We start from the raw sequence: 16,535 nt of genomic DNA, 5'->3' as shown, positions 1-16,535 counted from the left end.
TATGTGATTCAGGATGGGGCCAAGAGCAGGGGCTATGCTGTCATTTCCTAAGATAGTAAGTAGAATCATTCCAGGGCACTCTTTGCCCATGCCTCCAATACAGGCACATCCTCCAGCCTGGGTTGGTTTTAGTGGCAGAATACCCTGACCCAGCTCTCAGAGACTGCATGAGGGTGATTCCTTCTGACGGTATGAAGACCACATTCAATGGACACGTCTCTCTCATAAACACTCCTAGGCCTTTCATTCCCCCTGGCCAATGAGATGGTTAAGTTGTGGCAGAGCTGGGAGAGCTTCCCAGCAGCAAGGTGCAGGTTTTCTATACTGTGCCCTGGGCTCTGCCCACAAAGAGGTTCATGGTAGAGAGAACAGGGCCAGGCCTTCACTGCTGAGTCCCCTGGAATGTCCATGTGCCCCATACAGACCTGACTGTGACAAGAAATAGGTGCTTGAAAAGGGCCCTAGGTGTACCTAAAGGACTCAGCCCTTCTTAGGGCAGGGTCTACTCCTGCCCTGAGGTCAGCTGGGCCTTCTTTCAGGCCTCCGGCTCACTCTAGGGGACATTTCAAGGAATGCACTGGGTGGAGGTAAGGAAGCTATGAAAGAAGCCCTTCATGGGAAGGGCTAAGCAAGGACAGTTTCCCCAGAGGCCCGTGAGGTACAGGGAAGCTGAACTCTGGATTTATCTGTTAAGCACTGGGCTGTCTCGCCAAGGGCTCCCACCCATGGTGGGGCTCAGATTCCCCCCACCCTGATTGTCCCTGTCTCACTCAGCTCAGTTCCTGCTGAACTACAGCAGCCTGTCAAATAGCTGTATGGCCAGGGCTCCCAGAGTGGTTGGTTTCTTTGAGATATGAAGCTGAGACCCCAACCAGGAGTGAGAGGCGAGGCAACAGAGGCTCACAGAGAGTACAGGGGTGGGGCTATGGAGGCAAGGTCAGTGGGGCACCTGAGAACCCTTTACGTGGGGCAGCGCTTCAGCGGAACCAAAACAGTCCCTGCCCGAGGCCTGATTCTGAGCATATGTGGCCTGATGCCAGTGCAAGGGAGGGAGGAATAGGGCCCAAGTTTGCACGTGCCCCTGTGCATGGGAGACATGTGCAGAGCCTAGGGAGGAGGATCTAGTGTTTATATGTGTGAGTAGGAGTGGCTGGATGAAGTACACAGCAACAGGGTTGACAAATATCTTCCCCAAAGGATTTTAATGCACACGCCAACCCACAGTCCCTGCCTGCTTGCTGGGTAGGAAAAGGCTAGCCCCACCTGGAGGCTCCCATGGCTTCCCATGTCCCAGTGGGCCCAGGAGGGCTGAGCCTGCACACATTCCCATCAGTAGGTGAGGGGCGTAAGAATGAAGAGGCGGTCTTCCTCTTTGCGGATCCAGCGCATCAGCTTATGAATGGCACTGACAGCAGAAGCCTTGGTCCCCAGGGGGCTGTAGCACATGTAGAGCTCAAAGGCGCCTGTCACCTGGGGGAGGGGGCATAGGGTGGTCATCCAGGCTGGTGGTCCCTCATGGCCCCTCCCCAGAGCCCCAGTGAAGCCCAGCCTAGCCCAGGGCTGCCTTACCCAGGCCAGGAGGTTCTCGTTGGGTCCTGTGTAGTAGATGGTCTTGAGGGGGCGGGAGGCATTGTGGGCACGGCTGTGCAGGTACTGGTAGAGGCCCAACAGCCGCTCCTGCTCTTCTTCACTTGTGTACGGGGCCTCAATCTCAGGGCTGGGGGGAGGGGTGGGGTGCAATTTGCAAAAGGATGACTTCTATTGCCTTCTCTGGAGCTTTAGAAACAGCTATTTCCAGCCAGGGAGAGTCTACCACTAGTCCTACTCTCCAGATGCCCACCCCCACCCCCCAAATTCATGGTGTCTTTGCTGACCCTCCCTTGGAGAAGGCAATCTGAGTTTAGGTGTCAAAGACTGAGAGTGACAGGTGTGGAATGGAGGAAAGGTGAGCTGGGAACCCTCTGGGCCAAAACAGGGTAAAGGGAGGAGAAACTGCCACACCTGACTCCAGCCCAGTCCCAGCCCCTCTGTCAAGAAGGGAGGGGGTGGGGGAGAGGCTCTGCATCCTGGCTGAACCAGAATGAGGCTTCAGGCACAGTTGCTCCAGGGCAAGGGACCCGAGAGACCTCTATTCTAGCTTCCTTCCTGTGTATATTGGGCATTTTCAGGCCTTCTGGGCAATGAAGTAGAGAGGTGTACGCCCATGGAAAGAGCGGTGTTGGGAGTCCGGGTCCCTGGGGCCACAGCAAAATAGATCCATCATTCCGGTCCATTCCCAGAGGGGCCCAAGACTGCCCCCCCGGGTTCAGGCCCCACCCAATTCTTCCCCCCTCCTATCGTCCCTGCCTCAACTGGTGCCCCCAAGGCCCTCCCTCACCTGGTGAACAGTCCTGAGCTCTTTGACTTATAGAGGAAGTGGCGCAGGTCCGGGATGCCCACTTGAGCCACGCTGTAGTAAGGTGTGCGCAGTGCCTCGCGCAGGGCCAGATGGGCTCCTCGCTTGCGCAGGCGCTCCTGGAAGCGGCGACGGCAGTCGGAGACAGCAAAGAAGTCCTCACGGTCGGTGGAAATCAGCAGCAGACAGAGGTCAGTATCAGGCTCTAGGTATGAGATGTGTGCGTGGAAGAAGCCTGCGGCATTGAATTTGGGTAGGCACACAGGTGTCCAGGCCTCGCCCTCACGGAAGGATGAGGAGGAACTGATGAGGTTGAAGAGCAGGTGCAGATCGATAGGGTGCAGGAATTGGTCCTTGCGGCGCACAAGAGCCACAAGCTGGTTTCGCGCCAGTAGGATGGAGAAGACAAGGCTGCGCACCCGCGCCTGCTGCAGACTGGCGCTCACGACGTCGCGCACGGCTGAGGCCAGGGGCAGACAGCGCGCTGCCCCCATCAGGAAGCTGGGGTCCCGTGCCATGAGCTGTAGCAGGTTGTCGGTGATACGCTCCGAGCCCGAGAGCAGGCGTCGCAGGTCGTAGTTCTGCTTCTGCTGGAAGATGTGGCTCAGCTGCGCACCCGTGAGAAGGCTGAGGATCTGGTAGTAGATGTAGAGCAGCTCCTGAGCCAGCTCCTGTGCTGACTGCCGCGTGCGCGCCACCGCCACCAGCACCAGTGGGCTCCGGCGCACGAATACCACCTTGTAGCCATCTGAGGGTGGGTGGGGGGACGGGTGTCAGCCTTAGACCCTCTCTGGAAAGGCCCTCTCGGATTGGCCCTCCTAGGAGCCCAAAGCCTCCTATATCCTCTCCACCCTGGCTCAGAGCTCTGGGCACAGTAGGGGCTTAAGGATGATGCGGGTAAAGACAGCCCATTTCCCTGAGGACTCCAGGCCTGTTCCTGCCATTTGCTTCACAGACTGGCTTCTGCTGAAACATGGAGGCACTTCTGAAAAACATGTTCTTGGATCCCTACTTCCCCCTCCCAAGGGCTAAGTCAACTGCCAAGAGTTGGGTGGGGCTCAGGACCTGGGATTTTTTTGTCACCTCCTCTTGTGATTCTCATCCTCTCCAAGGGTAAAGCCACCTTTGGCCCTCACAACAACTCCATGAGGCTGGCAGTGTTATTATCTCATGTACAGATGAGGACCTTGAGGCTCAGAGAGGTGGAGGGACTTGCCCTTGGTCACACAGCACATCCCAGTTCTCTAGCCCAAGGGGTCCAAAGCTTGATATGAGTTAACCCTGGCCAGGGGAGCCCTCACTGCTACCCTCCATAGGTGGCTCACCTGCATGAATGGAGCGAATGGCATTCTTGTCTGCCTCCAGAAAGGATACCAGGGCCACCATGACACCCATGGTGCTGGAGAGTGCCTCCTCCGACCCATATCGGGAGTACACCGGCTTGCCCGCCTCGCTCAGCACAAAGACGTGCTTCTGGTGTAGGCGCCATGCCTCGGTAGCATCCTCCTCATCCCCTTCAGCTGTGCCCTCCCTGAGGGGTTCTGTGGCTGGTCGCCCTGTTGTCCCTGGGGGCTCCAGCCAGTCCTCAGAGCTTCCAGGCAGCATCTCCTCCTGCAGGTCACGGGCCACACCTGTTAGCTGGGTGCTCAGCTCGCTGAAGTCCTGGCTAATCTGGCGCATGTCTGCAGGCAGTGGTGGGGGACCTCCAACACCTTCCTTGGGGGTCTCCCCAGATGCCTCCCCATCCTCAGACTCAGTCAGATCCTCATAGGAACGGGCGTGGACAAACATGGCACCCTCCTGCCCGGCACCTGCAGGCAAAAGCACTGGTGCTTAGAGGGGAAGCCTCTGGCAGACCCCCTCGCCAGCAAGGTGCCTAACATGGCCACTCTAGCTTGACTGACTGTCCTCCTGGGTTCAAGCCACTCTGTGCTCCTGCCACCGTCTGCCACAGGTCATGCAACTTACAGACCACCAGTCTTCTCCCATCACACTGAGAATAAGACCCACCACTCACAGCAGTGGTGACAGCTGGTATCTGCCTACCTCTCCCACTCCTATCTCGAAGCCCACCCAAGGCTTATCCCAGGTACACTGGCCTTCATCCTTCTGCTCTTTGAACACCCTCAACATGCCCCCACCTCAGGGCCTCTGTACCTGCTGTTCCCTCTGCTTAGAAGACACTGTCACCTGCTAGCATGGCTGGGCCCCTGTTGTACTTCAGCTCTCAGCTCAGATGTTACCTCCTCACCTGACTTCCAACCTCAGGCACTCTATCTTATGTCCCTCTTTGATTTCTCTTGTGGTACTTAACAGCTATTCTCCCCAACTACAATGGGATCCCCTCCAAGGGCAGGAACCTGGTTGTTCATTGCTGTATGCCCAGCACTGTGCTCAGTAAATCACTCTCTCTCAGCCCATAGCTTCTAGCAAATTTCACTGTAATAGCTCCTCCAGGGCAGGGACTATGTCAGTTGTCCTTTACTGATTTTTTATTTTTTGGCAGAATAGTTCAACAGATATACTTTCAGCCTCTATTACAAACCCAGAACCCTGATGGCACAGCGGTTAAGAGCTCAGCTGCTAATCAAAATGTCAGCAGTTCGAATCCACCAGCCACTCCTTGGAAACTCTATGGGGCAGTTCTACTCTGTTCTATAGGGTCACTATGAGTTGGAATCAACAGCAACAGGTTTGGTTTGAGTTTTTTGGTATTACAAACTTGGCAATGTGTCAGGCATTGGGGATACAGTTGTTCTGTGCTCAAAGAGCTCACAATCTTGTGGAAGAGAGAAGTGGGCAATACATACACTGGCAAATAAAATTACAAAACAACTCCAGTGCCCTGCACAGAGGGTGGTAGAGCAAGGCCTAACTTATAAGAAGGTAACATTTAAGCTGAGAGACAAGGCGGGTGCGCTAGAGACACAGGGAACAGAAGGAGGAGAGCCCACATGGGCAGCCAGACAGCACAGGGCAAGTGGCACCACATGAAGTGGAGAGGAAGACAGGGCACATAGTGAACCCTGCTCCCTGCAGTATCCCCAGCACCTGGCAAATATTCAATGAGTGAGTGAACAAATGCATGAATGAGTGGGAGGAAAAAAGTGGCCAGGAATCCCAATTCCCCTGTGGCTGCTCCAGCTGTCAGCTGGCTGTGGCTGCACAGCCTGCCATACCTGGCTCCATTCCCTGGGCCAGTCCTGGTGTGGGGCTCTCAGCTCTTTCCACACTCTGCCCATCAGAAGGAGCCAACGTGCCATCAGGGCATTCGCCGCTTCTCTTCCTCTGCATGTCAGTTGCCATCCCTCCGGCTTTCCTGTGGGGCAAACAAAGGTGTCAGGGGGTGGAGGGGAAGGGTGTGCTGTTGCCAGGGTCACCGGCATAGTTAACTGTGGTAAACAGGAAAGTGGACCCCTTGCCTCAGCTTCCACTAAGGTGCTCGGTTCTTCTGAGGAAGCTAAAGCCGCGTTGCGGTGAGGCTCTCACTTTAGCCGGGAACTAGCATTGTGCCCAGCAGTTGCCAGTCCAGCACTTGCCCACACCAGCTCCAAGCTCACCTGCATCTACTTGGCCTTCACCTTACACAATGATGAGGTGACCATCACAAGATCTTAATATCAATGTCCTCATTAAAGCAGCCACTGTAAAATGTTGAACCTTTCTGGCCTGGCTCGTTTGCAAAGGCCCTGGCTAATGTCAACAAGGGGAGCCTCATCTGCAATGTTAGGACTGGTGGACCTGCACCAACAGCTGGCGCTGCACCAGCAGGAAGAGCTGCCCCTCACCACTGCTACCCCAGCTGAGAAGAAAGTAGAAGCAAAGAAATAAGAATATGAGTAGTCCAATAATGCTGACATGGGCTTTGGTCTTTCTGATAAACTCCTTTTGTAACATGTTTAATAAAAAGCTGAACTCTTTAAGACCCAGCTAACTCAAACCCCTGGGGAATGGATTCTGAGTATTTCCTTTTAAAAAATTAAGTATGATTATAAAAGGGAAATAAATTCATTGTAGAAAACTTGGAAAACACAGAGATGTATAAAGAAATAAGTCACCATATTTCCACCACTCAGAATCATCCACTATAGTATATTTCCTCCCAGTCTTTTTTAAATATATATAAAATGTACCTTTTTTTTTTTTAGCAGCTAACACTTATTGAGTACTAAAGCAGCATGCTATGAAATTTACCGAGATTAAGTTTTCTGGTCTTAGATCACTCCTCTCTAAGGCAGGTGCTCCTATTAGCCTAGCTTATAGATGAAGGAATTGAGGCTAAGAGAGTATAACTTGCCCACTGTCACTACAGGAAGGAAGCATTGGAGCTGAGAACTGAAACAATCCTGTATCCTGATCTATTTCACTCCACATTATACCATGAACATTTCCCCATTCAAGACTGAGTTAATTGATAGTTCTTTTTGGATATTTGGGTACATGCAGTGAAAGAAATGAGTCACAGCAAACAGGCCTGTCTTCAGGCTGGAGCCTTGCTTTTTTCTGAATACCCTTTGGTACCTTTTGAATTTGGCACCAGGACTTGCCTTTCCAGTGAAAAACAACTACAGACACAACCATTCTCAGTGCCCACTCAATGACCAGGACAGACTCAGCCTGGACTCCCAGTCCTTCCTCAGCCTCAGGGCCAGGCAGGGGTGGCCACAGTGGACATTAGGGGTAATCAAGCTGGATAGCCCACTTGGGGTCAGCCCCTATCAGGGCCCTGAGTGGCAGGCTGAGGGGTTTTGGGGAAGGGGTTCCATTCAAGGCACCAACACTTTAGGGAAGAGAGATCTGGCTGGATGGACGAGAAGGGCAGTGGAGGCTAGCCACTTGGAGTTTCCTGAGGAGGATTCTGCAGGCAGGCCAGGGGCCTAGGATGGACTGGTGTTAGTGTGAGCAAAGCAGAACCCACCTCTACCCTCCCAGAGCACAGGGTCCAGTGGGAATACCTGAGGCTTTGTCTTTTACTAGCTCTGTGACCTTGGGCAAATGACTCCACCTTGAGCCTGCTTAAAAAATGTTCATGAAAAGAGTGATCTCAGAGCCCCCTGAGGATTGAAGCATGAGGCTGTCGGGCCCCTAGCTACCCCATCAGGTGCATCTGTGCAGCCCCAGCTTGTCTATGTCCAAGAACACACTCTCTGGACCTCCCACAGTTCCTGTCAGGCAGCTCATGTGTATGTGCCAAAAGAACTAACTTTCAAGCCCTTCTTTTTCGTCATCTTTGTTTTAACCCATGGAATCCTTCCTTCAAGTGAATTTTTTGCAGCAGCTCAATGTGTAAAACAGACGGAACAAGGAGGCTGGCCTGTAGACTGGCCCTCTGGCCACTCCTGTACTGAGCCCTGGCATGCCATAGAGGTTGGAAGACCACTGGCCAACGATATCGTCCCATGCGGAGCAAGACCAAAGGAAGATTATCAACCTTTTGAAATTTTCTAGGCCACCAGTCCTTCCCATTGGAACAATCAAGAGTTATGGTTCCCAGCAAGGGTCAGAGCCAAGAAGACCAAGGCATAAGCCACCTTGTGTGACAATGGGCCAGAGGAGCTGAGAGGCTATGTGCCCTCAACAGGAACCTGGGGAGGTCCATCTGACTGAGACCAAGAGAAGCAATCCAAAGCAGGCCAGAGCAGCCACTGCCACACCACAGAGCCCAGGGTAGTAGGTGATAAGAAAATTAGGGCATGTCCAGGTCTTGAGTAAGAAGACCTAGACCACATGAGAATCTCATAGACCAGTATTTCACACTGCTAACCTAGAAGCCAGGGTGGGATCTGCACTTCTGTGTAGAGAGAGTAACCTCAGAGAAATGAGTCTGCCATGTCCAGGTAGAGGGTAAGCTGCTACTGATAGTTCCAGGGTTGTGGCCAGGGCTTCTAGACCTGGCTCCCTAGTTGCAGACATGGATTGGTATGTGTGTTTTTTCTGGGGAGAAGGTCCAGAACCACTGCTTTAAATGGAAATGCCCTACATTTATTTCTATGTCTACTCACTTTCCCACTCCTCTAGTCAACAACTTCACACCTTCTTTCTCCTAAATTTCTGTCATACCCTTCCCCCATGCTCACTCTCAGCAGAACACATTGACTTTCATTTCACTGAGGAAACAGAAGCTATCAGAAGAGAACTTCCATAGACTCCCACCACCACCTCATCCTACCTGCCAAACTGCCTTCCCCCCCCTTAATAAAGATAAGCTGTCCCTGCTCCACTGCAGGCCACTCCTCCACGTGTGCACCAGATCCTAGCCCTTCTCAGCTACGCAAGCACATGGCATCAGCAGCTGTCCCTCTCTCTGCTGGATCATCAGTTTACCCTTCTCTCCCATCCATCACCGATATGCTGACATTTCTTCCATCTTCAAAACACCCTCCCTTGGGTGTGTCCACTTTATGATAATTCAATGAGTTGTACTTAGAATTCGTGGACTTTTCTGTATACATTTATTATGTCACTTAAAAAGTTGAAACAAAACAAATCCCCCCTTAATTCTACATTACCCTCCAGCTACCACACCATTTTTTCAGCTGTCTTTTATTAAAAAAAAAAAAATCCTTGAGAGTAAATAATACTTAGAGGTTATATTAGTCAGGTTAGGCTAGGCTATGCTGTATAACAAATGAATCCCAAAATGGTAGAACCTTCACACATCAAGACTTATTTTTTGTTCATGCAACGTCTCCCATGGGCCTGGCAGCAGTCTGGAGTAGCTCCTCCCTTCCAAGCAGTGATGCTGGAATCCAGGCTACTGGCATCTTATAGCTCTGCCATTTGGAATATGAATGTGCCTTTCGCTTCACCTGCCAAGGGAAGACAGAGCTGGAAGGTTGTCTTAGTCATCTAGTGCTGCTACAACAGAAATACAAGTGGATGGCTTTAACAAAGAGAAATTTATTTTCTCACAGTCTAGTAGGTTACAAGTCCAAATTCAGGGCATTGGCCTCAGGGGAAGGCTTTCTCTCTTTGTCGGCTCTGAAGAAAGGTCCTTGTCCTCAATCTTCCCCTGGTCGAGGAGCTTCTCAGGCCCAGGGACCCCGTGTCCAAAGGATGCACCCTGCTCCTGGCGTTGCTTTCTTGGTGGCATGAGGTCCCCAACTCTCTGCTTGCTTTCCTTCCCTTTTATCTCTTGAGAGGCCACACCCCAGGGAAACTCCCTTTACCTTGGATCAGGGAGGTGACCTGAGTGAGGGGGGCATTACGATCCCACCCTAATCCTCTCAACATAAAATTATAATCACAAAATGGAGGACAACCACACAATACTGGGAATCATGCCCTAACCAAGTTGACACATATTTTTGGTGGGACACAATTCAATCCATGACAAAGGTCATGTACCAACTTTAAAAAAAAATTGTATTTATTTTGTTGTTAGGATTATTTATACACAGCAAAACATACACCAATGCAACAGTTCCTACAAATACAATTCAGTGACATTGATTACATTCTTCGAGGTGTGCAACCACTCTCACTTTCCTTTTCTGAGTTGTTCCTCCCCCATTCACATAAACTCACTGCCCTAAGGTTCCTATCTAATCTTTTGAGTTGCTGTTGTCACTCTGATCCCATATAGTTCTTAATAGAACATAATGTACATAATGCTCAAGGCAGATGTTTTTTACTAGTTAAGCTATTGTTTAGTTTTAAGAAGGCTTCAGGAGATATTTTTTGTTTAAGGGTTAAAGATTATCTCAGGGCAATAGTTTCCGGGATTCATCCAGCCTCCATGGCTCCAGGAAGTCTGGAGTCCGTGGGAATTTGAAATTCTGTTCTGCATTCTTCCCCCTCTTTTTAAAAAAAATTTTATTGGGCTTTAGGTGAACATTTACAGTGCAAATTAATTTCTCATTCAAAAATGTATACACAAATTGTTTTGTGACTTTGATTGCAATCCCCTCATTGTGTTAGCACTCTCCCCCTTTCTCTTTCCACCCCAGGTTCCCCATGTCCATTCATCCAGTCTTCCTGTCCCTGCCTGCCTTCTTGTCTTCGCTTTTGGGCATGTCGCCCATTTGATCTCATCTACTTGATTGAACTAAGAAGCACATTCCTCACGTGTGTTATTGTTTGTTTTATATCCCTGTCTAATCTTTGGCTGAAAGGTGGACTTCAGGAGTGGCTTCAGTTCTGAGTTAGCAGAGCAGTTTCTCCTTTTTGATCAGGATTCTTCTATAGGATCTTTGATCAAAAAGTTCAGTAATGGTAGCTGAGCACCAACCAATTCTTTTGGTTTCATGTATGCCAGCTCTTAAATACTTCAGCCTGGATTAGGCAAAACTAGTCACACAGCCAAGGAGGGATTGGGAAATGCGGGGAGCTCATGGATACTTGGTAAACAGTAAGTGTCTCTGCCACAGTCTTTCCATTTCTCCCACCCTGTCTTCAACCCATTCCAACCAGACTTTCACTCCTATCACTCCACCAACATTGTTCCCATCAAGGTTGCTGATGACTTCCAGGATTACCTCACTTCACCCATAAGTAGCAATGGATACATCTGATCATTTCCTCCCTCTTAAAATACTTTTTCCTCTTGGCTTCTGGCATACTATTTTCCTTTCTTGGCTCTTCTACCCCATGGATTGCTCCTTTCGAGTCCCCTTTGTAACTCCCTTTATAGTGGAAGGACCCAGGGTTCAGTCCTTGGACCTCTTCTCTGTCTTTACTCAACTCCTGGTGATCTCATTCAGTCTCGTGGTTTTAAATTCCATCTACACATTCCAATTTTTATTTCTATCCCCAATATCTCTTCTGACTTCTAGAGGTACACACATCCAACTGTCTACTTGATGCTTCCCCTTGGATATCTTACAATCAAAATTATGTGTCCAAAACTGAACTCCTAATCATTCCCTTAAAAAGTTGCTCCTCCTATAGTTTTTACCATCTCAGTGAAAGACAGCTTCATCCTTCCAGTTGTTCACCCAAAAACCTTAAAGTCATCTCTCATGCCTCTCTTTTCCCCATACCTCATATACCAAACCATCATCAAATCCTATCATCCGTACTTCAGAATACAGGCACACACAGGAAAACATCTTTCTAGTTAGCATTTCTCTATAAAATGACTCTATTCCGACTCATATAGAGAGATTTATATATCAAGGAAATGGCTCATGAAATTGTAGAGGCTGGAATGTCCCAAGTCTGTGGGTCAGGATACAGGTTTCTGATTCACAAAGCCCCAGGGGCTGGCAAACCCAAGATCAGCAGGTCAGAGCACAGGGCTCTTGGTCACAGGCTGCAAAGATTGACAAATCCCAAGACTGGCAGGCAAGTCCGCAGGTAAGCTGCTACCTCAAGTTCCAAGAACCAGAGGTCAGATGAACAGGAGCCAGTTGCACGACCCAGAATGAGCAAAAGCCCATGAGCCTTGCCACAATGTCCACTTATATATTTGATACAGGCCACACACCCAAGGAAACTCCCTTTCAACTGGTTGGCTACTCACAGCAGATTCCATCATAGAGGTGATCACATTATATCAAATCTCATCATGGAAGTGATTACAACATCATATGACTGCCAAACCACTAAGAATCATGGCCCAGGCAAGTCGACACACAACCTTAACCATCACAATACCCAACTGTGGTACCCAGCCTTCAAGATGGCATCCACTGATCCTCAACTCCTGGTATCCATGCCTTGTATACTTCCCTCCCCCACTGAGCAGGGCTGATCTATGTAACCAATAGGATGGTATGAAAATGATGCTGTGTGACTTCTGAGGTTAGGTCGTAAAAGACATAGTAGCCTCTGCCTTGCCCTGTTAGATCACTCTCTCTGGGAGAATTCATCAACCATGTTGTGAGGACACTCAAGCAGCCCTATGGAGAGAACCACATGGCAAGAAACTGAGGCCTCCTACCAACAGCCACTATCAACTTGCCAGTCACGTGAGTGAGCCATTCTGTAAGCAAATCATCTAGCCCCAGTCATGCCTTTGGATGACTGCAACCTCATGGGAGACCCTCAACCTAAACCATCCAGCTAAGCTGCTCCCAAATTCCTCACCCACAGGAACTGTATGAAATAGTAAATGTTTATTATTTTAAGGTGCTAAGTTTTGGGATAATTTGTTACACACCAACAGATAACTAATACACCAAATTTGTATATAATAAAGTCAGCTTATGTTTACATAAAAAAAAAAAAGTATATCTACATCACCAAAACTTCATCTACATTTTTAACAAAATAATGTGCATTGAAGCCTCAAATTATATTACAAATACAATTGATAGAAGATCACTGAGTGTCAACCTAAGGACTTACTTGCATCATGGTTGTTACAGGCACCAAAAAAAAGCCAGGATAGTGTGTCAAAGCAACAAAAATGGTTGGTGATGAGGAGCGAATGTTTTAAGCATTTTGTATCTGGAAATTACACACACACACACAATATATGTATTGTGCCATTAGCACATCACAGTTATTTTTATCTAGCATTCGGACTAGGTGTGGCTCCCCTTACACACTGATTCAGTGGTCTCTGCCATGTAAATCACACGTTTTCCCTGCATTTTAGCTTTTATTTTAGAAAATTTGTTGGAGATCTGGGGTTGATGTGTAAAGCGTTATAATTTTACCACTTAAAATGATGTGAAATAGACTCCTAGATATGGTTTCCAGGCAGAATGTCTAACTTTCATGGAACAGATTACTGATATAAGTGAGAAATGCCTATAAGTGAGAATTTGGAATCTGACCACTTCTCATCACCTCCACCACCACTATGTTGTTTCAAGCCACCATTATCTTTCCCCACACTGTTGCAACAGTGTCTTAAACAGTCTCCCCCCTTCTGCCCTTGCAGTCTGTCCTTCTCACAGCACTCAGATTAATCCTAATGATACAGAACTCAGACCATGTAATTCACCTCCTCATAAATCTGTAACAGCTCCTACCTTACTCAGAGAGAAAGCCAATCTCCTCACAGTGGTGCACAAGAGCCTACTCATATGCCCCCTCGCCCCATTACTTCTTTGACCTTTTCTCCTACTGTCTCCCTCCACTCACACTGCTCCAGCCCAGACATGCTAGCCTCATGGCTTTCCTTAAGCATCCTGAGCACTCTTTCACTTCAGAACTTTGCCCTAGTTGACCTTTCTGCCTGGACCACATCTCCCTGTTTTTCTCCCTGCCTCCCATCTCATCTATTCCACTGCCTGGGTTAGATATCTACATGACTCATTCCCTCACATCCTTCAGGTTGCCACTTAAGTGTCACCTTATCAAAGAGGCCTTCCTGTAATACCTCGGCCCTTTACCCCTCTTGCCCTGCTTTATTTCTCTCTACTGAAGGTGTGTCAGAGTGTCAGCTCCACACATAAGAGTTTAATCAATTTTTGCCAAATAAACATATTTGGAAGGGAGACGGTTAAAGATTTGTAGGAAATACCCACTCCTTCACATCTACAATGTGGCCTCTGGAAATCCCTGCCTGTGGGAAGACTTGTCCTTGGTAGTAATCAACTGTTAAGAAGCAATGGATCTTAGTCACAGGGGCCTGGATTCACCTGGCCCAGTTTTATAGGTCTCAGCTTTCTCATCTAACATGGAGATAATAATAGTACTGATTCATTGGGTTGTGAAAGATTAAATGAGATAATCAATATAATTTAGTTACCCTACCTAGAGTACGCACTTGTACACTTTGCTGGTGCCACTAGTACATCACATTATTCTTACTTAGGAGTATTTATGCCAATTCAGTAGTCTCTGCCAGGTAAATCAGACCTTTGAGAGTTTGCTCAGTCTGAGCCAGGTCCTGGGTGAACTGGCTATGCCAAACATGCTTCTGATCCCATGGAGCCAGGTAGGGTGTAGCCTAAAGTGACCCATCTATGATGTGGGGCTGAAGAGCTATCAATAGCCCTAGGGCTGGGAGTTCCTCCAGGCTACCGGGCTATTTACCTTCCCTGGAGTTCAAGGACAAGCCACTGGCTGCCCCTGGAAGTCTCTCCTAAGTTGAACTCCTTGGTCTACCACACGCTGATGTAAGGTTTTGCACCTTTGACTCAAAGACCCCTACAGTAACTTACCCCTAACCTGAGGGCCTACCACCAACTGATTCCTGTGGGCTAAGCTGCCTACATTGTGGGTGCAGGATCAGCTGGCTGGGGGCTAGTGAATATCTCCTTCAGGACAGTCCCCCTGTCATCTGAGATCATTTAGCATCTCCAAGTCTAGGGGGTCCAGCCAGAAGCTCTGATAAAGCAAAAAACTCTCTGGAGGCTTACCCTGGAAACTCAGGTACGGAAGACAAATGACTCACAGCAAAACTACCCCACATAACTTGTGCAGCTGAAGCTTCTAGGAGGCTAGGCCTGAAGCAGTTAGACAAGGGAGGTCTGCTGGAACCTGCCCAGATTCCCCTACTGGGCCTCTTCTCCAGCAACCTCTCTTGAAGCCCTCAGGGCTTATGCACTTTCCCTAAAAGCGTCCTTCCCTGCCTGCAAGCAATGTCACCAAACAGGTTGACTCGATCAACCCTTCTAGCGTACCTCCCACCCTTAGGCAGCACTGGAAGGGGAGGGCCTGCAAGAGCCCCTCCCTACTAGTGCCCTACCACTTTGCTCTCTCTTTTAGCTTAGATGGTTCCTGCCTTGATCCTTCAGGGGGTGGTCAACCAGGAGGGTGGTGCCAGGGATTGCTGCCGACAAGTGGCAGACAGGGCCCAGGTAAGGCTGTGCTGTGGCTTCAGCAGGATCACTATTCCCTCAGGCTGAGAATAAGGCCACGTCCATGTCATTGCTGGCAGCCACTCCCCTCTCTGACAAAAGCCGCTCACCCTCCCCCAGTAAACTTGAGCCCAGAAAGGGTGGTTCAGCTGGTACCAGGGGCAGTTGGGTTGTCTAAGCCAGAGCATCCTTGAGAGCAAAGTCCCAGCCCCGGGACTCTTCCAGGGGCTAAGCGGCTCATCCAGTAGTCACCTCTGCACCTCTTTGAGAGGATTCTGTCTGTGCGTTGGGGGCGGGATATAAGTGGTCACTGCCCGGGACCGGACCTCGCCCTCCCGGCCAAAGGATGGGTTCCAGGCCTCGCGTTACGGATTTCCCAGCTGGGGGACTAGCCTGCTGAGGGACTCCAGGGAGACCTGGTCCTCATACCGTAGGCCGCAGGGGCCCCCAGTCTTGAAGCCCTCTCTCTCCAAGGATAACAACACTCGGGTCTCTCTGAACCCCCGGGCCACGTGGCTTGACAATCGGACTCACCTGTTTCTCCGGGGGGACCCAGGACGCACAGAAGGTGCTGGTCACTGCCCTCTGCCGGGCTCCCGGGGGGGCGCGGGGGTCCGGCCCGGTTCGGCCTGAGGGCGCAGATTCGCGGGGCCACGGCTTCCTGCGGACGCAGACATGGCCACAGAGCGGGCACTGCGTTCTCCCGCCGCCCCTCGCCCGGCCTCCGGCCCAGGAAGACAACTCTCTCGGGTCTCTCGCGGCAGAGACCCGGCTCCAGCCTCTCGGCCCGGTCCGCCCCCGGGGTGCATTGTGGGAAATGTAGTCGGCCGTGCCGGGCCGCCTGCGCCACGGCCGGAACAGGTCGGGGCGCCGGGACTGGGCAGAGCAGGGGCGGGACCTGACGCCGCTTGGGGTTGCCTCACTAGAGGCCGCTTTGGGGGCACAAAGCTCCGCGCCGACGGCGAAGCCGGAGTCCGCGGCCTTTCCGCCTGAGCCAACTCGAGATTTATTTCAAGGGAGAGAAAGGGACGTTGTTGTTATTTCCTCCAGTGATTGGGGAAAGACTAAGTTTCGGTGGCTGAATAAATGTCATTAGTGGGCCGGGCCACATGGGCCGTAAGGGGTGTGGGCATGCGCAAAAACCGCACGACTCTGCCAAAAACATCCTTTTAGCCACGTTTTAACGTATCAATATAAGGCTCTAGAGCAATAGTTTTAACTCTAACTGCACGTAGAATGACCTGGGGAGCTTTTAGAAAACCCTAGTGCTTGGACACGACCCTTAGAGATTTTGATTTAATTAGACTGGGTTGGAACCCAGGCATTAGTATTTTTTAAAGCTCCCCAGGTAATTCTAATATGCAGCCAGCGCAAAGAACCAGTGCTACAGACGTTTGTAATTTCCTAGATGCACAAAACAACAGGAAAACATAAGGCTTTCC

At 50.1% G+C, this 16,535-nt stretch overlaps 1 protein-coding gene and 1 pseudogene across 2 annotated transcripts; one reads left to right on the top strand and one right to left on the bottom strand.

Moving 5' to 3' along the window:
* Positions 1-1,175: 1,175 nt before the first annotated feature.
* MON1A (MON1 homolog A, secretory trafficking associated) lies at positions 1,176-15,902 on the bottom strand. Of its 2 annotated transcripts, none has more exons than XM_064274507.1 (6): positions 15,628-15,902; positions 5,575-5,714; positions 3,721-4,006; positions 2,378-3,143; positions 1,570-1,717; positions 1,176-1,470 (listed from the first exon to the last, which is right to left on the bottom strand). In XM_064274507.1, exons 2-6 carry the CDS (start codon positions 5,656-5,658, stop codon positions 1,330-1,332), a joined length of 1,425 nt encoding a protein of 474 aa, XP_064130577.1. In that variant the 5' UTR covers positions 5,659-5,714; positions 15,628-15,902; the 3' UTR covers positions 1,176-1,329. The 2 variants fall into 2 exon arrangements, with proteins under 2 accessions (XP_064130577.1, XP_064130576.1); XM_064274506.1 differs by having other exon boundaries at positions 3,721-4,206; positions 15,628-15,900.
* Positions 5,876-6,541, top strand: LOC111750587 (large ribosomal subunit protein P1-like; annotated as a pseudogene).
* Positions 15,903-16,535: the final 633 nt, after the last annotated feature.

This window comes from Loxodonta africana, chromosome 22 (assembly GCF_030014295.1).
Source record: "Loxodonta africana isolate mLoxAfr1 chromosome 22, mLoxAfr1.hap2, whole genome shotgun sequence".
Taxonomy (NCBI): domain Eukaryota; kingdom Metazoa; phylum Chordata; class Mammalia; order Proboscidea; family Elephantidae; genus Loxodonta; species Loxodonta africana.
This window is presented reverse-complemented; position numbering and strand designations above follow the sequence as displayed.

What these genes read in the sequence shown, in the direction of transcription:
- MON1A (XM_064274506.1), bottom strand. Translation starts at nt 5,701, where the DNA reads ATGGCAACTGACATGCAGAGGAAGAGAAGCGGCGAATGCCCTGATGGC. An exon ending in GGCCCAGGGAATGGAGCCAG is followed by an intron (nt 4,207 to 5,574) that starts GTATGGCAGGCT and finishes TTTTGCCTGCAG; the next exon opens with GTGCCGGGCAGGAGGGTGCC. An exon ending in CATTCGCTCCATTCATGCAG is followed by an intron (nt 3,144 to 3,720) that starts GTGAGCCACCTA and finishes ACCCACCCTCAG; the next exon opens with ATGGCTACAAGGTGGTATTC.